General features: G+C 35.9%; 1 protein-coding gene across 1 annotated transcript in view; it reads right to left on the reverse strand.

The window, feature by feature from the left end:
* LOC6033736 (chaoptin) overlaps positions 1-24,657 on the reverse strand; it is a 304,909-nt gene that overhangs the window by 215,863 nt on the left and 64,389 nt on the right. The window contains exon 3 of the mRNA XM_038257265.1: positions 4,196-4,625. Within this exon, the coding sequence (XP_038113193.1) occupies positions 4,196-4,442 (247 nt within the window). The 5' untranslated portion in view covers positions 4,443-4,625. The remainder of the gene's footprint in view (positions 1-4,195; positions 4,626-24,657) is intronic.

Genomic DNA, 24,657 nt, shown 5'->3' on the forward strand with positions numbered 1-24,657 from the left:
CTGACGTATGGCGTCGCGGTGTTCATCAAACTTTCATAGCATGCTAAGGAAAATTTGATGCTTTTTCAGGGAAAACCGTTGATTTCGGAGACATCGGATTGTTTGCCGATGCGCCAGATCTAGGGACAACGAATCCATATGCTCTCTTCGGGAAAAGTGTTCTCCAGACCATTTCCCATAGGCCTGACCATACCAGAAGTTGGCGCGTTATTTTCCCAGACCTGTAGGAGCGTTTGAACAAAAAGTTCCAATTTCCCATAGTAATTCCCATGTAAACTTTAACCCTGATGCGCGCAGCCAGTTCGCAACCAAATGAGCTGATATTTGGCATGAAAGTCCCTATGGGCATGCCCTACAAGGGGAACCATACTAAAACTTGATCCGAGAACTTTTTGAAAAACGTACCCACCCTAATATATATTATGGGACAAAAAACCGCAACTTTTGTACCATAGAATAGTTTGGACTAAAAGTTCATCGCTGAGTTATGATTTAAAAAAAGATGTTCTTTGGAAAAATAAAAAAATCATGCCAAAAAATCCCGAACCTTTCAAAAAACAGATTTTTAAAATTTTGGAATCAAGACTAACTTTATATTTAATACCTGGCCGTTAAGTTGTAGATCAGAACATTTCACAAAGAATTTATTCATTACATTGAAAATTGGAACCTAAGTTGATGAAACAGAGCAATTCTCAACGAAATCTGTCGAATTTGGCTCAAACTTGTTGGATTTACAGATTTTCTGATAAAGTGCCTCGTTTTCAACATATAGCCACAAAAAATTTGATTTCGACGAAATATTTTCATTTTTTTTCGATTTTTTAAAATAGTGATAATGAGTGACCGTATTTGAAAATAGGTTTTCTTTTTATTTCTAAATATTTGCTATAAAATTGTCTAAGAGACATTGAAGTTTGGACCTCTGGTTGCTGAGATACAGCGGCTTAGAGAAAAATAAACAGGAAAATTTTAGTTTTCTAAGTCTCACCAAAACAACCCATAATTTTCTAATGCCAATGTCACAGCAACTTATGGTCCGATCATCAATGTTAAAACATGAAACATTCGTGAAATTTTTCAATTTCTTAGAAAAAAAGTATTTTGAAAAAAAAAATAATCAAGACTAACATTTCAAAGGGCGAAATATTGCATATTTGGCCTTTTGAAATGTGACTCTTGATTCAAATTTTGTAAATATTTTTTTCGAAAATATCGGGTAATTTCACGAATGTTTCATTTTTTAACGTTGAAATCGGACCATTAGTTGCTGAGACATCGGCATTAGAAAATGGAGGTATTTTTGGGTGAGACATAGTAAATTTCAATTTTCCTCGCTCATTGTCACTATTTTCAAAAATTGAAAACTTCAGGTGGCTTTATCTTGAAAACGAGTACTATTCGATTGCAAATATTGAAAAAATGGGTAAAAAATCTCTATTTTTTTTAAATTATGACTCGGTGGCAAAATTTTTGACCGTACATTTCTATGACTCAAAAGATGCAGGTTTTGGTTCCTTAAAACATATTTGAAAAACTCGAAAATCTTTAACAGGGATTTTGGGAAATGGAGTTTTTGTAAAAAAAAAGTTTATAAAAAATTGGCACATTTTTTACGTGTGCCTATTTTTTAAATAGCCCTCATCGATATCTACAACTTTGCCAAAAACACAAAATTCCTTAAAAAGTTACAGATTTTCGAACATTTACGTACCATTTTTGTATGGACTGCTGCCAAAATTGTCACAATTAGCTTCTTTGGCCATGGGTAAGCCTTCAGAAGTTTGAGTCGATGCAAAAAATACAAAAATTAAAATGCTCAAAATTCGCCCGATTTCTTAGACAAATGCTCAAATCTATTATTATGCTCAAACTAAAATTTTTCTCAATTTTATCAATAACGAAATAGAAAAAAAGCTGTGACAACCTCTAAAAAAAATCCAACAGTGGTCACAGCAAGTAAGGTCACGGCACCGGAAACAGTGTGGCAGCAACGGGGAGGAAGTGAGGGAATGCCAAGGACTTTTCCCAGCTCTTCCGCATGTATTTCCGAGGAAAGTCACTCTGGCAATTGGAGTGGCTGGGGATGTCAGTCTGCCACCGCCACCGTGTGGAGAACTGCTTGTTAGCGATATTTGCTCAAGGGGGAGGAGGAGGACTTTTCCGGCCACACGTTGGAAGGTGCCTCGAGTTGGCGCCGGCTTATGTTTGAGAAATTTGAATAACCTTGAAAAGTTTAATTGATTTTATGCATGTAAATTTCAGCAAAGTTATGGAATTGATGTGAGGAAATGGAAAAAAAAACTGTCACAGGTTTATTGAAATCAGTGGAATGGGGCTGAGAAAAAGATTGCTGACGACATTCCCACGATGTTTGGCAAACACTTTTCAGGAAAACTGTTGGAGGGTAAAGCTACAGAAAACTCCCGGAAACGGAAGTTGGAATTGGCTGTTGCTTTTGGAGATAGAGTGAGTGAATGCAAACTCTCAGATTTGTTGATGAACCGTAGGTTGAGCCAATTACGGGAAACGTTACACTTTTCTATTCAACGTTTGAATTCTTCATGTTGTGGAAACATCTTAAACCCATCAAAGTCACTCCGGTTTACGGTATTAAAGAAGACTCTTGACCTCAAGTGTTGACTGACGAACCTGGAACAACGCAAAACAATAATCCCTGAACCAAGAACATCGTCACACTTTGCTACTCTGCTAATAACAGCAGTATCATCCTTAGCTAAAGGAGAGTCAACCTTCCGGAGCAGCATTAAAAAAAAGTAAACTTTTGCACGGATTTATCGTTCAGAGTGCACCCTCTGTGTCGTCGTTACACACAGTTACGACAGCACTCAGCTATCATTAATTTCTAAATATAAACCCTGCAAGCATTTCCAGGAAGGTACGCTGTAAACAGTGGAATTTGAAACAAAATCAGAATTTGACATTAAATTTTTAAGTATACTTTCAAAGTTGTGATAGAGTAGGACAACTAGGACATGCCTAGTCCACAATTGGCACGCGACCCTACCCGCGCCAACGGCAACAACCGAAAAGCCAAAGTGTCAACAAGTCCGGAGACTGTCAGAAATCCAGCATCAGCCAACTGCGCGCATAAAAATTAATGATGCTAAAAAAGCGTCTAAATGGAAATTAAGCAAATTAAATATTTAGTCTGCCGCTTCGGTCGGTTCGTCGTCGTCTAACGGAGGAGATTCTCGCCACGGATACAAATTCCAGAATGAGCTATATCCAAGAATAATGTAATAATAATGTTGGGGGCTCTCACAATAATTTACTACGAACGGACGGACAATGATGTCGGCGAATCTCGGAACGAGAACTCATCCCAACCAACCTGTCCAGATTAGAGAGCCTGGAGCTTATTAGAGAACGGACATCTCAAACCAAAAGTACCAATCGAAGCACGAGAACTGTCAAACGGAGGTATCAATCGAGCAAAATCTTTTGTCTTATGCTCGATTGGTACCTCCGTTTGACAGTTCTCGTGCGTCGATTGGTACTTTTGGTTTGAGATGTCCGTTCTCTAATAAGCTCCAGGCTCTCTAGTCCAGATGACAGTGTCCATTCTAGACGCAGAACAAGAGAGTGTTGTTCTGGTTGGCGAGGCGGGTTGGCCCGGTGTTTGTTTTTCCTGAGCTATTTATGTTTGCCCGCATCGTCCTGGCAGGCGATGGAATCCTTAACAAAGTGCTACCACGCCGGAATCGTTTTGGGTTGGTTGGGGTTTGCCCTCCGAGACCACGGACAAATAACTTTAGCTAGATTTTGCTGAGGATTACAAAGGGGAAGGTAAACGAATTATTTTGGCTGTAAGAATATTCCAAAAATCCAAGTCAATTTTGGTAGAGAGTAAGTAATGTATTTTAATATAAATTTAATTCAAAATACTTTATTGGGCATTTACAAAGACACACAGTAAAAAAAGTTTGATTAAGAATTGATTGAAAATTTGATGGTTGAATATTACCCCTTTTCATTTAACTCGACCTCAGTTAGAGTCAGTCTAACAAAAAAAAAAAAAAAAGAAAAAAATCTCGGAAAAAATTAGAAAATTCTTCAGAATAATTCCAATGTGGGTTTTTAGATAAAAATCATTTCCGAATTCCAGGCCGTAATCCACAAATAATGGTACCCTTGAATAATCATTCCTTCAGAAATTCCATCATAAGCTCACCTGGAAACTTGTACAGCGACACCTCGTTGCAATTAATCTCCAGCAGTGCGGTCTCGTTGGGCAGGCTCGCGCACCGGCACATCGTGTTGATCGGACACTCGTACGAGATATCCTGGTTGGTGTACAGAATGTTCCGGTTGTCGAGCTTCCACGCGGCCACCCCGGCCAACGGTGGCCACCCCAGCCGTGTTCGTGCCGTGGTCACCACCAGCGCCACTAGCGCCACCAACCCCAACCGATCCATCATTTTCCTATTTTATGGGATCGGTCACAAACACACCCGCACACTCACTCCCTCACACACAGAGTGACACCCGGCACTGAATCAAACTCACTGCACCGACCCCTTCAACACACACCCGCGCGCGGCGGCACTTGGTTTCACACTGTTGCACCGACGATGACTCCCCGCTGGCGGCTGGAGGAAAATCTGAAATTGATAAAGAAAGGAGAAAAAGGCGAATGAATAAAGATCCTGACGGGCGACACCATGATTAACTGAAAATTGTGAAAAATTGATCGTTCAACATGTTTGAGCCTGGGTGGCGTTGGGTGGAGGTTTCCTGATGCGAAAGATGTCTTCTCATTTATCATAACGCTTCCGCCGGCTGGATGCTTTTTTATTCTTCCGGAGAATTGGAAGGAAATCGTGCGACAACTGGATATCGTTTTGCTTGGTTTGATTAAACAGATATCGTACCTTTTATTGGTATTCAAAAATTTGTTTTAGTTTCGACGAGTTTTATCTGAAACAGCTATTTAACCCACTACTGCAATTTTTTTTTTGAAAGTCCCGTGTGATTTTAAGCAGCTTGATTTGTTTTAACATTCCAACGCCCAAGGCTCCAAAAAAGTTGGAATGGTAACTTCAACTCAATGGTTCTCGGGCATAACTCATCCAATCAAGATGATTTTTCTTTCCAGTGATTTGTTAGGATGTCTAGATGATTCTAGAACTTTGCAGAACTTGATTTGAACAAATCTGTAATTTCTGCGACCGAAAACATCGTTCCAACTTTTTTTTTCGCGTGTAAAAAAAATCGCCAAAAATTCCGCGGAGGCAGTCGTTTTAAAAAAGTTGGATCGATGTTTTCGGTCGCAAAAATTACAGATTTGTTCAAATCAAGTTCTGCAAAATTTTACGATCATCTAGATATTCTTACAAATCACTGGAAACAAGAAACGTCCCGATTGGTTGAGTAATGCCCGAGAACCAGCGAGTTGAAGTTACCGTTCCACCTTTTTTGGGAGGCTTGGGCGTCCGTGTAAGTTGGACATGCGTTGGGCGTTCCCGTGTTAATAAAATCTGCACTTCTCTTGATTCAAGTTTTCTTGATTCATTTTCATATTTGCAATCGAAAATCACTTAAGGGTAGAGTAGTTTTCAATGAGTTTTCAACTTTGGTTTTTTAACATTCAATGTGATTTTATTTTTATCATAAAATTTTTATCATATATCTTTTTGTTGCAGTGTTCGAATTTTTACCAAAATATGAGATAGTCACAAACATTTAAAACCAATTTTTCCAAAAAAATTCTTTTAAAGTTAATCTGAAAAATATGTAAATGTTTTAAAAATCCTTATATTTATTCCAAGGGTCCTGATTTTCTGTTAAAAGATAAAAAATCACTCACTCAACGCCGAGCAAATCTTTGCCGACTGGAGCTCGCAACCAGTCGAGAGCGAACATACAAGCTCGGCGCTCTTTTGGCCTGCACTACCACAGTTTGCCGTAAATTTGTATTTGGCATGATGGAAATTGCTTGTAAATGTGTCTTTGATGTCGTGTTATCAATAAAATTGCAAATCATTTTGATAACATAGATTTTAAGCAGTTTAATAAATGAGTAAAACAAAGCCAATCGCAAACTATTTCGACTCAGCGGCTGAGCGACAAGCAAAGAGAGAGTATCCTGTAACGATTGGTGTGGAAGCGACAAATGGTAGGAAACGGTCAGAGCAGTTTATTTGTCGCTTTCAATTTGTGATCGCGAGTGAATGTGTCGTTTTGAAGCAATCAGGACCCTTGATTTATTCTAAATAACTTGATATGTTTAGACTTTTTTTGATGAGGTCCTTTAAACAAATGTAAACATGAGTGTATCCAGCTTACTGCGATGTGCATTGACATAAGGTCAATGTTTACATTTGTTTAAAGGACCTAACCAAAAAAAAAGTCGATATATGATTAATAAAGTTAAAACTAAATAAATGTACAAATAAATCACCATCAAATCTTATTTTGGAAGAAATCTCTAAATTTTAAATAGTTTGATGAAGAAAAATCAAAACTTCTCATTGTTACCCTGGGTGATGAATAGAGAGAATTTGTAACGTGATTTTCGAATGATCCCACTTTGTTTACATCTACAAAGTAGTAGGCTGTTCAAGCATAAGCATGACTTTTTTCTTGCTGGTAAATGAGCTGTTTTATAATCAGTAGTATGTGTTTTATTTTGTCTAGTTTTTGAAATTTTTAGCCGGAATATTGTGTGTGTGTGTTTTCAAGTTTCGATCGGTTAGATGATGTTTTTCTTTTTTTACGGGTTATGAAGAACTGCGGTGAGTGTCATTTGCGATGTCGCAGATAAAACCCCTGGCTGTAGAATTCTACAGCCAACCTGTAGCTCTTCCTGGTCCAGCGAAAAAACATCGCTAATTCTAGTTAAGCTGATCCAACAAACAGAGAAGATTTTCACTAAACCAGTAGGTTTTCAAACGGAATCAATCAATAAAGACAGCTTCTGGATGGATACAACCGCATCTATTTCATAAACAACTTCCATGCATAATTATAAAAAATAACGATCTCGCCTCCAACTTTCTTAAGATTCCTTGACTACAACTCCTGGTCCTCAAAAGCCACTAATTTTTCATTCTTGCAGAAAAAATGTAATGATCGATAACAATACTCTTTACTTTTGGCGAACAGTAAATTGGTTCCACTTTGACAGTTCAAAATTGAGGCCGTTTTGCGAACCACTATTCAGCACCCAGTTGTTACCCATGGGCGGAAACCAGCAGGGAATAATGTGACAGCCCTGGATTCCAGGTATACTCTTAAATTTGATCAAATCTAATGAAAAGACATTGTATCGTGCTCTATGAAATGACAAAAATAATGTTAAAAAATTAAAAGTTTTAGTAAAAATTACAGCCTGCGAGCGAAATAGTATTTTTTGCTTATTTTGATGAAAAATGAGAGCTATTTCGATGACACTTATAGAAAATCAATTTTCACAAAATTAAAAATTAAAGATTCTGTATAGATGGTTGGATAGTTTCTCAGCTCTTGGAAAACATTTTTTGCATGGTTAATTTTCCTTCACTTAATTATTTTTAATTTCTGAAATTAAAAAAAATAGTTTTTTTTTCATTTTTTGGAAAAAGTTATGATAAAAAGTAAAATATTCAAACGAGATGTTTTTTCGTATACTTTTTTTTCGAGAAATCTAGATCGTAACCTTCAAAGGTACACCATGTTTTGGTCAAACAGAATGAGCAGGTTAAAATAAAAAAAACTGTGTCTTTAGAAGGAATCTTCCAATAGATGCAAGATGACTTGTTTGACATAGTTTTAATAAAATAAAAAAAATACAGAATAGAAAATATCAAAACAAATGCACAATTCTCAAAAAATGAACTTTTTTGGTGCCTTCGGTATGCCCAAAGAAGCCATTTTGCATCATTAGTTTGTCCATATAATTTTCCTTACAAATTTGGCAGCTGTCCATACAAAAATGATGTATGAAAATTCAAAAAACTGTATCTTTTGAAGGAATTTTTTGATCGATTTAGTGTCTTCAACAAAGTTGTAGGTATGGATACGGACTACACTGGAAAAAAATGATACACGGTAAAAAAAATTTGGTGATTTTTTTATTTAACTTTTTACCACTAAAACTTGATTTGCAAAAAAACACTATTTTTATTTTTTTTTTATTTTTTGATATGTTTTAGAGGACATAAAATGCCAACTTTTCAGAAATTTCCAGGTTGTGCAAAAAATCATTGAGCGAGTTATGAATTGTTGAATGAATACTGATTTTTTTTGAAAAATCGAAATATTGGTCGCAAAAATTTTTCAACTTCATTTTTCGATGTAAAATCAAATTTGCAATTAAAAAGTATTGTAGTGAAATTTTGATAAAGTGCACCGTTTTCATGTTAAATCCATTTTTAGGTGACTTTTTTGAAAATAGTCGCAGTTTTTCATTTTTTTAAATTAGTGCACATGTTTGCCCACCTTTGAAAAAAATATTTTTGAAAAGCTGAGAAAATTCTCTATATTTTGCTTCTTTGGACTTTGTTGATACGACCTTTAGTTGCTGAGATATTGCAATGCAAAGGTTTAAAAACAGGAAAATTGATGTTTTCTAAGTCTCACCTAAACAACCCACCATTTTCAATGTCGATATCTCAGCAACTAATGGTCCGATATTCAATGTTAATATATGAAACATTTGTAAAATTTTCCGAGCTTTTCGAAAACAATATTTTCAAACTTTTCAAATCAAGACTAACATTTTAAAAGGGCGTAATATTGAATTTTTAGCCCTTTTAAAATGTTAGTCCTGGTTTAAAAATTTTGAAAATATTGTTTTCGAAAAAATCGGAAAATTTTACAAATGATTCATATATTAACATTGAATATCGGACCATTAGTTGCTGAGATATCGACATTGAAAAATGGTGGGTTGTTAGGGTGAGACTTAGAAAACATCATTTTTCCTGTTTTTAAACCTTTGCATTGCAATATCTCAGCAACTAAAGATCGTATCAACAAAGTCCGAAGAAGCAAAATATAGAGATGAGTAATTCTCGCTGAAAGTGGACCACTATTTACACAAGGTGCTCAAAAATCAAAAGCAATGTACTTTTCCAATAGCCCCCACCAAGTTATGAATGAAACCATGTTTGGTTGGTTAAATTTGTCCTCACCTCGGCGCCACGAAGCTAATACATTTTTTTAAATTGGTAATTTTTTGACTTAGGCGCGTCTACAAAATTGCTAATAACTTTGCAAAACTTCAACGAACCCTTGATGTTTAGGGGTGTTTTGGAAAGGAAATGAGCAGAGCTTTCGAATGCACTTGTCAGAAAAATACCGTTCCATACATTTTTTAGCCATAAAACAACAATGTATTTTTAAAAGTCATTTTTGAAGGCCGGCGCCCCGCTTTATCGAAAAACTGACAAATCCATTCGAAAGCTGAGACGATTTCACATAAAGGACCAATAAATCTAAGGTGTATGTTCCTCCTATCTTTTTTAATCTAATTTTGTATCTGAGAGCGCAGCGCGTTCGTATTTTGGGCGCCCAAAATGTTGCATTTGCTTGCCCCAATTCAAGGTTTTGTCAAACAATATAGGTGCTCACTTTTTTAATGATAGTTTATTGTCCAAGGATCAAGATGCACTATCGATAATTGACCAATATTTAAGTTTTTGGGTTCTGCCAGGCAATTTAATGTCGAAAAGTTGTTTTTGTTTACGTTTTTTGTTGTTAAATGCTTACTTACAATTGGGTGGACATTTTTACAGTAAAACTAATGAATGTAGCATGTAGAAAATTTTACCACGAACAGTTTTCTCTAGGAGAAAACGTAATTTCGATACTCCAACGCAAAGATATTTGAGTTTTAGTGAGAAAAAAAGTGACAATTTTACAAATTTTTCAGAATTAACAAGCACGGCCTATTATTTACATGCGGCATATGTATTGGAAGCCAAAGTATGGTTTCTTATAGTTATTTAGGTCGCTGAATTCGGACCTGCAATCAAATTTCAGGTAAACAGTGAACAGTGATATTTCTGGAGCAACATTTGAAAAGGGCGCATAAGCATTTTGACAGCTAAAACTATTTCGCAAATTATGAGACAACAGGTAACTATTTAACGAAAGCTGCGGTAGAAGGTAGCTGGGAAGACTTGCTATTTTTTAACACTTTGAGTTTTGGGAAAAAGTTACTTGTTGTCTTGTAGTTTTGAAAATAGTTTCAGCTGTCAAAATGCTTATCCGCCCTTTTCTTATGTTGCTCCAGATTTGAGCCACGCTCAAATGTCATTTGCGTGTAGTGAAAATGGTTGGAAGCGATTTTCCTATTCCTTGGAAAGTTATGGAAATCGTCATTAATTAATGACTGTCAATTTAGACGTAAACAATCGTACCCAAAATCATTAAAAAAAATTCCTAAAAAATCTAGAGTTTTCATTTATTTTTAAGTTTACATTAAAACCAGCCATCTCACAAAACGAGGTTTTCTGACATTCTCAAAACAATCAGAACTTGAAAAAAAACATTCTCCATAAAAAAATCCGTGAGTAAAATATAAATTAAAGGTGAGCAAAAAATGAAATATGACCGAATTCACTAGCGATTAAAATTACAGCATATTACCGCAAATAACTTTTGGGTGTGGCTCCAAATTTTACTGTTTACCTGAAATTTGATTGCAGGTCCGAATTCAGCGACCTAAATAACTATAAGAAACCATACTTTGGCTTCCAATACATATGCCGCATGTAAATAATAGGCCGTGCTTGTTAATTCTGAAAAATTTGTAAAATTGTCACTTTTTTTCTCACTAAAACTCAAATATCTTTGCGTTGGAGTATCGAAATTACGTTTTCTCCTAGAGAAAACTGTTCGTGGTAAAATTTTCTACATGCTACATTCATTAGTTTTACTGTAAAAATGTCCACCCAATTGTAAGTAAGCATTTAACAACAAAAAACGTAAACAAAAACAACTTTTCGACATTAAATTGCCTGGCAGAACCCAAAAACTTAAATATTGGTCAATTATCGATAGTGCATCTTGATCCTTGGACAATAAACTATCATTAAAAAAGTGAGCACCTATATTGTTTGACAAAACCTTGAATTGGGGCAAGCAAATGCAACATTTTGGGCGCCCAAAATACGAACGGAGCGCTGCGCTCTCAGATACAAAATTAGATTAAAAAAGATAGGAGGAACATACACCTTAGATTTATTGGTCCTTTATGTGAAATCGTCTCAGCTTTCGAATGGATTTGTCAGTTTTTCGATAAAGCGGGGCGCCGGCCTTCAAAATGACTTTTAAAAATACATTGTTGTTTTATGGCTAAAAATGTATGGAACGGTATTTTTCTGACAAGTGCATTCGAAAGCTCTGCTCATTTCCTTTCCAAAACACCCCTAAACATCAAGGGTTCGTTGAAGTTTTGCAAAGTTATTAGCAATTTTGTAGACGCGCCTAAGTCAAAAAATTACCAATTTAAAAAAATGTATTAGCTTCGTGGCGCCGAGGTGAGGACAAATTTAACCAACCAAACATGGTTTCATTCATAACTTGGTGGGGGCTATTGGAAAAGTACATTGCTTTTGATTTTTGAGCACCTTGTGTAAATAGTGGTCCACTTTCAGCGAGAATTACTCAGATATTTCTCAGCTTTTCAAAAATATTTTTTTCAAAAGTGGGCAAACATGTGCACTAATTTAAAAAAATGAAAAACTGCGACTATTTAAAAAAAAGTCACCTAAAAATGGATTTAACATGAAAACGGTGCACTTTATCAAAATTCCACTAAAGTACTTTTTGATTGCAAATTCGATTTTACATCGAAAAATGAAGTTGAAAAATTTTTGCGACCAATATTTCGATTTTTTGAAAAAATCAGTATTCATTCAAAAATTCATAACTCTCTCAATGATTTTTTGCACAACCTGGAAATTTCTGAAAAGTTGATTAGTGCGCTGACCACGGGGACGCGTTGTCTTGTTTTTGCATGCTCATTTTCATTTCTTTTGTGTCGCTGTTTGTGTGCTTGGGTGAGTGGTTATTATAATTAAATAGTGGGGGTCATTGTGCTTATGAATTTTATTGCGTGTTAGTCGAAGTCGTGATTATTCAGGTTAATTTTTTTTGTGTGTGCTTTGGTGTCGCTGTTCGTATGGGGTGAGGGATTGTGGTAATTTTACTGTCTGCGTGTAAATTTATCAACTCACTATATGATTTATATAATTGTTTATATTATTCCTCTTCCTTATCCTTTCCTGTAACATACCATCTCCTCATACCATATATGATCAAATTGTTTAAATTAACAAAACTTTCTAGAACAGCATGGGAACCATCTGGCGTATTTATATTTTAAATTACTGCAATTTTTTTTCAGCTTCCTGGAATCATCTTGATTTTATTTATTATATTTATTATATGTATTATATTTGTTTCATTTATTATTTTTACAAAACTACATGCTTATTATATAATACACTAAAGACTCACATTTACACGTACAAACTTCCAAATCATTTAATACATTACGCATTCAACCATTTTCATCGGCCCGATGAAATTCCCCTAACCCCCATTCCAAACCTCCCAAAAATATTCCGTTCACTTTTAAAAGTCGCATGGGTTCCCTGCACTTTTGCCACTAGTGAACAACAAAAACATCCCCTCCCAAATCCCCACGGGACTGTATGGGCGTAGCCTTGGAGCACAGTGTGGAAATTTACGTTCTTAGATATTGTTGGATGTACCGGGCAGCAATCAACTTGTCTAAGAATATTGAATTGACCATTGTGGCACCCCCTACAGCGTGGTGCAGACCCGTTATGCTATGCTATGCTATGCTATGCTAACCTGGAAATTTCTGAAAAGTTGGCATTTTATGTCCTCTAAAACATATCAAAAAATAAAAAAAATTAAAAATAGTGTTTTTTTGCAAATCAAGTTTAAGTGATAAAAAGTTAAATAAAAAAATCACCAAATTTTTTTTACCGTGTATCATTTTTTTCCAGCGTAGTCCATATCCATACCAACAACTTTGCCCAAGACACCAAATCGATCAAAAAATTCCTTCAAAAGATACAGATTTTTGAATTTTCATACATCATTTTTGTATGGACAGCTGTCAAATTTGTATGGAAAATTATATGGACAAACTAATGATGCAAAATGGCTTCTTTGGGCATACCGAAGGCACCTAAAAAGTTTCAGCCGGATTAAAAAATACAAAAAAAATCGAATGACCGAAATCCTAGAGAACTGCTCTCTTATTAAAAGTTTTCCTTGATTAATTTTTATTTGAAAAATCAAGAAATTTTCGGAAATTAAAGCTTTAAGAAAAATTTAATACAAACCATGGAACTACACTTAGTTTTAACTTATTTGTACAGATAATATTTTTGAAAAAATATTGTAACATTCCAAAAGCTTTATTATTAAGCAAAATTTATTTGGAAAATTTTCTGATCTTTTCGTTTCGATGAACAAATTTAAACACAAATTAATCAATTATTTAGTTAAAAACTATCGATAATTGAACAATAATTCCCAAGTATAATCTTTTCGCAAATTTCATATAAATGCGATAACTCGCTAAGGTGAAACAGGAAGCCGGCGCCATATTGACTCCACGACTCGAGTTTTTGGAAGCATCTTTAAGAAAAATGCCATATCTTACGAAGTTTTTTTTTTGCAGACGCTAAATAGGTTGATAACAAGCAACCTGTTGAGTTCAGCAATTCATGTAAGTTGAACGTAAGTTTTCTAAGAAAATGCGTCCCGTTTCACCTTAAGGATGTTATCACTTCCTGTACTTGAGTGATTTTTTTTGTTTTTGGTTATTCAAATTAAATCTGTAATTTTTATTGTGAATTGAATTTCCAAACCAACATAATAGCGTTAAAATTGAGAAAATTCTCTGAAACTTTCTCGAAGAAGTGTTTCGCTACCGTCTGCGGGGGTGACATTGGGTCTGGGGGGTGAGATTGGGTCAAAGTGATTTTTTACGGATTTTACCATTGCTCAGGTTCTTCCCAATGAAACTAAATTCTGTTAAATGGGTTGTGTAGGGAACATCTAAAGATGACTTCGCTGAAAAAATCTCGTTCCTAGAATAAATCCTGTTATTTTGGCAGCTGTCTAAAGTTGAGGTACGTTTTTGGCCAAAAATGACCTCTCGAAAAATCATTTTCCTAATTATTGTTGGAATTGCTCGAAAACTACCCAGATGTTTGAAAATCTCTACCGTAATCTGGGGTGAATCAGGACTACAGTCTGAATAGGGACACCAGTTTTTATGGCACTTAAAGCTTTTAAAAATCAAAATATTTTGCTCCAACATGGTTAAAACTGCTGTCCCAATTCGCCCCATTTGTCCCGATTGACCCCAGTTTACGGTACTTCAAATATTGTAGCATGTCAAAACGATTCCCACGAACAAGAAACACTGTTGGATGACTTGTTTCTACCATATCGTTCTATTTGAGCATCATTTTAGTTTCATTTGACCCAATGTCACCCCCTCTAAGGGGTGAAATTGTGTCAATTTTCAAACAATTGGCATTTAAGGTAGTGATCATCAAAATCCACCATATTTTGGGAAAATGTTAGTTAACTAGCTAAGAACAAATCTACGTTGATAGATTTTCGATGTTATTTAAATTGTTTTTTTATTAAGAAATTACGAGAGGTGTATCGTTTTTTGACCCATAGTCACCCCCACTGATGGTACCTTGCTCCTGTCAAAAGATATAGCGTCCTCAAAACTGGTCTAAAACGTGTATTTTGCACGAAAATCGCATTTTAGACCTGTTTTGAACAAGCTGTATCTTTTGACTGAAGCAATGTAGCAAAACATACTTTCTTCAGGAAAGTTTCAGAGAATTTTCTCAATTTTTACGTTATTGTGTTGGTTTGAAAATTTTTGTGGAAAATAAAAATATTGAAAAACAAAATTTTAAAAAGAAGGTCATACAAAATTGAATTGCAGTACGTAAAGTATATACTCACTCCCAAATTTCGGGGGAAAAATTTAAAATAATAATACTGAATAATATCAACTAAGTTCAAAATATGGCACTCTTCCCTACCCAAGAACTGCCACCTCTATCTCCGTTGCGCAACTCTCACAAGAAGTGAGCAAAAGTGAATCACTACCACCACACTTGGCTGGCGAATAAACCAGCCGGGGAGTAGCGAGCGACAATTGTTGCATGATATATCGTGGCGATATTTCACGTTGCCGCGCCTCGCCCCAAAGTTTTGCAAGCCAAATGGACGAGAGATTTTCCTTCGGTTTTTCTCCGGCGCAGCCCAGCTTTTCATGCGAGTTTAATAGTTTATCGCACTTTTTTATGCGTCTTTTTGCTGCAATTTTTTCATTTTGCACTCCGGCCAGCTGCGGGCAGTACATCTTCCGGTATGATAAATTTTGTCCAAAGGCGGTCCAGAGATTTATCGGAAAAGATTGTGGATTTGACTTGGTCGAGAATGGGGAGCGTATGTGTGTGTGGCTGCAATTGTCATAAATTTGAGCATATTTTCGTAGCAGGAATTGGCTAAATCGTTTTGTAAAGATGTCAGTTTAAAGATGGTTATGAATCAAAAATCCTATTGGCTGTTAGAGTTTATCATTTCAAAAATTTAAAAGCAAAATTAGAATCCCAAATTTTAAATTCCTTAACAGGTATTTCTCAAAAGTGCCTCACAAATTTCCTCACGAATTCCCTTGCAGAATTTCCCACCATCGTTGACGACGACGTCGTCTATCGGGAATTGCCGGAAAAACGTATTTTATAACGAACGAATTCCGTCCATTCCGGGCACCAACCATCATCACTGGCACTGAACGGAAGTGCATGAAATTGCATCGCCCTCTCCCGTTTTGACCATCATCAGTGAGTGCATGTGTTTGCTGCGGTTTCGGTTCTGGTGGCGAACAAGAGATATCACTGAGAGGGAACATAAAAATTTCATAGACCTTTTCCGGGGTGGTGGAACCTTTGGAAAAAGTTCCTGAGTGAGAGCCAGGAGGAAATGTGAAAAGCAACGGAGCGACTCGAAAGTGCACGCCAGTGAAAATGGGGCGAAGGAATTTTCACGGACAATGGGTGAAAATAGCGAGGGAAATCCATCAAAAATTGAGTTTTATGAGAAATAAGATCCTCGAAAATAAACCATTAAAACATTTGAGATGATGCTGCACACTGTGATGGAGCGTTCCCTTGAGAGGACCTTAAGAACCGGGTTGCCAGGTACGATGGTGTTGAGCGAAACTAGCCACCAAGCACTCGGGTCACGGTGCAGGAACTTCGAGAAGAGGGGGATTGCTTCCTTGGGAATCTAGTTTTTCCTTCCGCTATACTTTTAGTAGTTTCTCGTTCTTGGAAGGTGCGCGCAACATTCTCGACTATTTGGTTCATTTTTCTTCGATACTGCGTTTTTTTGTTTTCTCTAGAAAGGATTACAAGTACCGCAAACATCAATTGATAAAATGATTTTTTTTTTCAAATTTAAGATAAAACTTGTAGTGTAGTTTTGTTTTCAATTTATATATAATACTTGTGCAAATGTTTTCATTGCATTTATCGTTGGTATTGTTGTATTCAACCATAAAATCAATATTTAATAATAAAAACCAAATATAAAGAAAAAGCATCACATTTCAATACATGAATTGTAGTTTGTATTTGAAAATCTGCAGCACTTATCACAATAATATGTTTATTGAAAATTTGTTGCACAATAGTAAAATACCATATCTCTGAGACTAAATTTAGACCAAAATTATTGTTTATTGGAAAGTTTGAAATGCCTTGTATTTTTCGTAGTTATGTTAGAGCTTTGTAGCATTTCAGAAGAAACACACTCAGAATGTTTTTGATACTTAACATTTAGATGATTTGAAACATTTTCATAAAAGGAATCACTGATTTTTCTATGAAGCAAATAAAGCTTAAAATTTTCTGTATGTTACGTAGTTTTGGTAATTTTTTAGTATTTATGAAGAAAACCTGTTTTGAAAATTATAATTTGGATAATTTGAATCATTTTCATACCAAACAAGTATTTTACTATAAAGCAGATGAAGTTCTATAGAAAAGTTTGATTTTTCTGTTTTTACGTAGTTTTGCTAAAACTATGTAGTATTTATGAAGAAAACGTACTTAAAATGATTTTGAAACTTATCATGAAACGTTTTCATAAAAGAAATCAATGATTTTACCATGAAGCAGATGAAAAAAATGCGTTGTTTTCGAAAAATAAAACTTTCCGGTACTAAGTAGTATTGGAAATTTCTTATATTTACGTAGTTAAGTGAAAAAATTGTAGTATTTGGGACGTACACAAGTATTGAAATTTATGAAATGGTATGTAGCCTTGGAGCACAGTGTGGAAATTTACATTCTCAGACATTTTTGACTGTATCGGGAAACAGTCAAAGTGTCTAATAACGTTGAACTCCATTTCAATATATCAGGTCTTATTCCAATCTGCATCTGCTATTTTTATGCTCCCTGATTGGTTAACAAACTTGTTAAAATAAATTTGCATTCATGTCATGAAAGGCTTTTAGTCTCACTTCGACGGATCTGGTACGTTTCGCCGAATGGACATTTCGCCGAATTAAAAAAAAAGATTAAAATAAAAGGTAAACAAAAATATAAAAACACCAAAACTACCAAAAGCTAAAACAAAGAACGATTCGTGTTTGAAAGAATGCACCAACTCACAGAAGTATTCTCAAAATGTTTTTTTTATTCGGCGAAATGTCCCGCACCCAAAAAATATACCAGGTGCATACATTTTTAAAAATCTCAGAGCCCCTATCTATTCTTGAGACAAAGTATAGAATTCCTGTTTATAAGTGGATACAAACATTTAATATATTTGTTAAATTTAACCTGTATACTTTCAATGTGATCCTTATAAGTAAGATTTTTGTCAAAAGCAAGTCCAAGATATTTCACTTGATCCTCCCACTTTAAAACTACCTCATTCATATTTATAATGAGATTATAATAATGTGGTTTAGGAGAATCCGCCCTTGGTTTGTGACGGGAAATAATAATAAATTATGTTTTTGCAGCATTTGGAGTAATTTTCCATTTTTTTTCAAATTAGAATTGTACCATCAGCAAAAAGTGATTTCTGACATCTTGAGGGAAAATCAGGCAAGTCAGAAGTATTTTTGAATTTGCTGATGATTACCATCCCTAGCCAACAAAACCAGTGCTGCCAGCGTGCTGCACCTGAAGCAGAAGCAGTGCAAAATTAGCATATAATAAATCAAAATTAAGCCAGCGCTCCGAGCCGTGCATCTTGGGTATTCATTAATTTAAATTTCATTCCCTATTATAGGGACTTAAAGATGCATGATAATGTAGAGCGTTCCAAGAAGAGGTATTTGCGCGCTCCCTTTTTCGCCCACGAAAGATGATAAATTTTTGTTGAACGTAGTTTCTCCGTTTCGATGCATTTGCTGTATTTTGCTGGAATTTTTCCCGACGAAGATCGACTAGCGTTTTGAGATTGGGGGCACCACAGTAGAGTGCAGCTTCGCAACGCTCCAGTTGCGAGGATGCACTTGCACTTGCTCACTCAATTTGCACGGTTTCCGGTCGCTCGAGCAGGCGGGAGTAGTCCAACATTTCCTGGCGTTTTTTTTCTTTCTTTCTTTTAGTTGAATGGAAAGTGTATTTGCGTGATTAGGCGAGCTTTGGAACAGTTTTTTTTTATTTCTGTGCTTTTTCTTCGACATCCTGCCCTTGATCCATATCATGATTGGACCACGGACTGATGTTGGATTGTTGAGCTTGAAAAATAAGTTACTTTGTTCTATCTTGAACTACAATTACTAGAGATTTGGTTTTATTGTCTTAATTAGAACATGCACAACCAATTTTTAATAATTCTATACAGGACCAACACAGACTGAACATTCATTCACTTAAAATTGACATGTTGGGGAAGGTGAGACAAGTGTAACAAGTTAAGGAAATGCTTGTTAAGGAAAACCTTGACTTAACTGTTGTCTTGACTTTCATAGAACAAATTTCTAAAAAATCCTGTTTCGCTTCAAAATGCACAGTGGGATAAAATCGTGAAAAAGTCTATTACGTCCACAATTCGGAACGCTGCTGGTTCCCCAAGTCCTGCCAAAACTTTTCTTATGCAAAAAGTTTTGGTTTTGGTTTTGGTTTTGGTTTTGGTTTTGGTTTTGGTTTTGGTTTTGGTTTGGTTGGTTTTTGTTTTTGTTTTTGTTCTAGAACACCTGCAAATCGGAATACATTAAAACTTTCCAAATTACAAATTCAATTCATTTCCGCATATAATTTAAACTGTCATCGCGCCGTAGCGCTCGTCACGTGACCTTTAAGCCATCGACGAAATAAATAAAGATCCACCACTGGCACCGAGAGCGTCACCGACGTGACGTTATCCGGACAGATAACGAACGCGTCACTCCAGTCAGTGGCACCATTGAGATAAACAAAATTTCCCCAAAGCCAATGGACCGCGGTCGCGCCGATACGTCAGCAATAAATCTTGTCCATAATAATGCCAAAAATATTGCTGTCATTATTTTTATTATTGTTATTGGCAGCATCCCCCACCCAAGTTTTGGTTTGGTTCGTCGCGTGATAAGAGGCGAAAATTTTCGCTCCGAAATATTTGTTTTTTTCTCCTCACAATTAATAAGGTGTCTTTCGTGACACTGACCGCAGACTTTCTCTCCCTCCGCAGCCAACCACTAATGATGAAGTGATTATTGATGCGGTGATCATCAGTGTCAAATTATGTACTTCCTGTCGTCTTTATTGACATTTCCTCTCTTTTTCTCCCACCCCACTGAACGAAAAACATCACTTCTCGTTAGCAAAAAAAGGGGGAGGGGGTTTCCTGGCAGCACTGCCAAAAGCACAGTGAAAAATTTTAAACTTCGATTTAATTTAATTTTTTGCGAAATTTATACTAAAAATGTATTTTTTTTACTTGAAAAATAAATATCTGAAATTTAATCTTTTTCTCTGTGCCAAATTTCGGCACCAGCTCCGGTCAAACTTTCGCAGCTTTTCGAACGGTCGCCAAATTAGACATCGTCGATGGACGTCCCGGAAGTTGCATGAGCTCGTACCGTTCCCGGGACACGAAAGTCGATGCAAATGAATTTTTAATTGAATTCGATCGATTTATTTTTGCACGACTTTTGCGGGGCTCCGGGAGCACGGAAAGTTTGCGCTCAGTGAAAATTGTATAAAATTCGCAAATTGATTGACAGTGCTGAGGCAAAAATTTGTGCCAATCTTGATTCAACACCGGGGACCTCCTTCTATAAATATCAAAGTCGTCACACTTAAAATGCACTTTTCTCGGTGCTAAAAGCTCTCCGACTGGGATGGATATAAAATGTTAATGTGGACTCATTCCGCCCCCTACCGTTGCACACACCGGTGGTGTGTCGTCGTCATGTTGACCTTTTCCGAGATGCTCATTATTATTTCCCGTGTAACTGGGATGAGGATGCTGTAACAGGATGGGGAGGAAGCGGGCTGTATGTTGGCGGTGTGGAATCAATTTTATGTTTAATTGATGAGAATTGATTTCATTCTGTTTGAGTCGCGCTCGGCGGCACTCATTTGATGTGGTGACATTGCTCATGGCGGAATGGGTTCTGGTTTGTTGGTACGGTTGGGAAATTTCACAGCAGCGGGGGATTAAAGTGATGTTGGAGTTGAGAAAAAATATGTTTTTTTTTTCGTAAAACATTGCAATGCATTGGAGGTACGAAAATAAAACTAATTTTCACATTTTTAACTTGAAAACTGGTACGATTTTATCTCGGGAGGTTTCATCGCTATTGGTTGGATAACTATTTGAAGGACCTCTACAATGAATCATTATGTTTGATAATTTGGCCATCCTGTCTCAAGAAAGAGTTTTTTTAATCCAAATTTAAGATTTCCTGTTGCAAATGGTGTTTAACACCATCATGCATTCTGTTTTTAAATAGCTTATCGAAAAAAATCTGGAATAAAGACTAACATTTCAAACGAGCCAAATATTCAATATTTTAGCCATTTGATTTTTTTTCGAACAGATCATCTAACTCAACAAATGTTTCATTCTTAAACTATTAAAATTGAACCATTCGTTGTTGAGATATTGCCATTAGAAAATGTGGGAACGTTTGGATGAGAATTGAAATAGATCAATTATCTTGATTTTTTTCTGTTATTCGCTGTACTTTTACTGGAAATTTTTTGAACTTTTTGCTCTTAAAAAATCGAAAAAACGTAAATTTAAGTGGCAATATCTTGAAAACGGTGCTCTTTATCAAAAATACTTTTTGGTTGCAAATTTGATTTTACATACACAGTAAAAAAAATCATGGTAATATTACATCTGGGTATGAGTACATATTTTATGTCAGAAAAAATGTGTAATTTTACCCCTAAAAATGAGTTAATTTACCACTTTTTCGTTGTAATGCCACTATTTTAGTATAAATTGAGGTAATATTATATCATAAATGAGGTAAAATTAAACCTTCAAATTGTACACCTCCCAAATTTACACATTTTTTTGCTGGGTGAAAAAGTGCAGTCAATTTTTTTTAATTGTAATTTATATTTCTATTTTTATCCCCAAAACTTTTTTTTTCTTTCAAAGAATCAAAACTTGGCGGAAAAATGTTTGTTCATACTTTGGTCATTAATACACTCTCAATTATTTCCCTGCAAAGTTACTTTGCATATAAAAACTTTAAAATTAAAAAGTTTGTTTTAAATTAAAAAAATATTGCAGATTCGAAAAGTACATTAAATTTTCATTAAAATTATATGTCCAAAAAATAAATTTAATTCAAATAACAAAAAACGGCGAAAATTTTAAAGCTATTTTTGTATTTTTTTTATGATAAAAAGTTAGTTTTTTTTTCCAAAATTCTGGGTATTCTATCAAATTGGTTGTCCAATTTCACATAAAAGTTCCTTTGACACCAAATTTCCATCTCATCACCATTTCAGGCTGCAAATAATTGAAAAACATGTATTTTTTCGCATGTTCATAAATGGAAGGGGTCGTACCGCCCCTCCGTCGTGAGATATCAAAAACGGACTTCGAATTCGTGATCAGGGACAAAAGTTACCCTTTAGGACAAAGTTTCACGCAAATCGAAGAGGGGTTGGAGCAGCATCTTTTCGATTTCGTGTGAGTTGGCAGAGAATGACGCATCTTCTACTTTTGTTTGTCAAAATAAGTAGGGGAGAGTGGGGAGAATTGATCCCCGTAGACATCAAGCCTGTATCTCGTCAGCATGTGGGTAAAAAAATAGGTTTGTTCTAGAAAGTTGTGCGAAATTGACTCAAACCTGTTGTAGAAAACAAAGAAAAAAAATAAAAAAAATGTTTGGATTGAGTTACACACATTTTTCTTAAAAGTGCTGGAAAAAACCTCCAAGAGTTCTTTATTCTTTCTTATGATATGTATACTGCCCATGTTCGCATAAATGTCCCATATGCAAAAACAGCAAGCTGAGAAAAATGCATTTGAAGTTTGTCCCATACATAAGGCTACGTGTTAAGTTTTCGCGAAAAACTGGATTTTCTCCTGATTTCTAGAACAAAGTACTGCATGTTATAGGCTCTTTTGAAAGAGCACACGATTTTGAACCAAACTGCATCAATAACTCGAAATCGATGAAAATGCATATGGGACATTTATGCGATCAGGGGCAGTATAGAAGACATATAAAATTTATTAAAAAAATGTTTTTTTATTCATGAACTGTTTGATAAACTTATCAACTACAAAACCCTTCCGCATTTTACGTTTAATTTATCGCCAAACTATTTTTACAATCAATTGTTTAAATAGTTCGTTTAGGAAGACTTGATCCCTGCATTTTTACAGTCCTTGGAATCAGTCTCAAGTTTAATTAATTGGGTTGGTTTTTCGTCCATGGTTCCTTTTAGTATAGTTGTTAATGACTTTCTGCAGTTTAAACCATTTTTCAAATGTCACAGTTCAAGTATCTCAACTCAATGCAGTGATTTTTGTTATGTCCCAGATTATGTTTTGAATTACTTTGTTGCGACTTTAAAACAAATGATTTATGCTTGAATCAAATAAATGTGAAATTTTTGAATCAAATCGAAAAAGTGAAAGTACGGGTAGTCCAACAAATAATAATTTCACACACACACACTCACACACTCGCACGAGAAAAATGCATGTAATATATTTTTCTTCAATAAAATGTACAATTTTGATGAAGAAGCATAATACGTTTCGTTTGATTGGTGGCTAGGGTGGGGTGGGGGGGGGGAGAATTTCCAGAACTGTCTCCGAAAATGACTCCTTATAAAATATTGTCTATTGAAATTACTTAAAACATTGAAAATATTTCACACTCTGCAAGGACTGGACATTATCTCCAAGCCCATCAATTTGTCCAAGTTTTCCACCAGTTGCACGCCACCTATTAACTCACATGAGACGGATGAGGTATTACAGTAATAATCTCCTCAAGAGTCCACCCGGGCCAATTATAGCGCACGACTCGTGGAACAATCCGGATCCGGGCGCCACAGCATCCCCCACTCGTGCACACGTGTACGTACACACACGTAAAATCTCTGCAGTATTAGAGGAAAATCCCTGGCAAGCCCCGGTTCTGCGCATTCCAAAGCCGCGTGGCATTGCACAGAATGAATTATTACCACATCTCTACGGTTCTAAGGGGGGAAAGTTCACCGTTGTTTCCACCACCCCAACCCCAGGAGACGTCGCGGTGGCGTTGGCGGCCTCTAAATAATTCACGACTCTCTCGAAAGGGCTCCAAGGGTCTCTCAGAAACTGCTGCAACGTCCTCAGTTGATTGATGCAACCACCAGTCGGTTCTGCAACTGCTGCAGCGTTGGGATTTCAAGAAAGCTCTTCCCAGGATTAACATCAACGCTCAGGGATTGAAGACGGGAATGGCTTGGCCCTTCATTGTGTCTTGGTTACGCCAAGACGTCGGAACATTCCTCCGGGAAGACTGCGTCAAGACGTCAAGAGTCTTCGGGCCAATCATTAGTTGACGTCACCATAGCATGGCCTGTGGGAAGTCACGGTCGCTTTCCGCTGGTGAACCATGGCTGGGACAGTTTCATTTACAGCTCTACGATGTTTCAATTTCAGCAAGATTTATTTGCATGGACGGATTTCTTTTTCGAAGCAGAGTGAGAAATGGCTAATTTGTTCGTTCTACTTTTGGGAACGCCAACCGAACTAAAGACTTCATGGAATAGAATACCCTCAAGACGTCTTGATATTTGAGCAGGGTGCAGACAGAAAAAAATAAAGAAATAATAAATTCCTAAAAAAAAATCAATTGCAATCAAATAAAAAATTTATTGATAAGCAGTGCGCAAACAGGTTTACGTAAAAATTTCAATATTTTATAATATAAATATCTGCTAAAGTGATGTTAGTATTACGAACCTACCAAAAATAATCATTTGTCCCCTATTAGTTTGGAAAAGGATGTCTTACGGAAAGGTCAATAGACAATTGCATTATACGAAATTCCCAGAAAGATTTTTTTTTTTCGTCGAAAACGATTTATTTGTTCGCGTGGAACGTAGACTGAGTGGGAAGTTATCCGTTGGCGAAAGAAAACAACAATTCATGAAA

The sequence above is a fragment of the Culex quinquefasciatus genome, chromosome 2 (assembly GCF_015732765.1).
Source record: "Culex quinquefasciatus strain JHB chromosome 2, VPISU_Cqui_1.0_pri_paternal, whole genome shotgun sequence".
Classification (NCBI taxonomy): domain Eukaryota; kingdom Metazoa; phylum Arthropoda; class Insecta; order Diptera; family Culicidae; genus Culex; species Culex quinquefasciatus.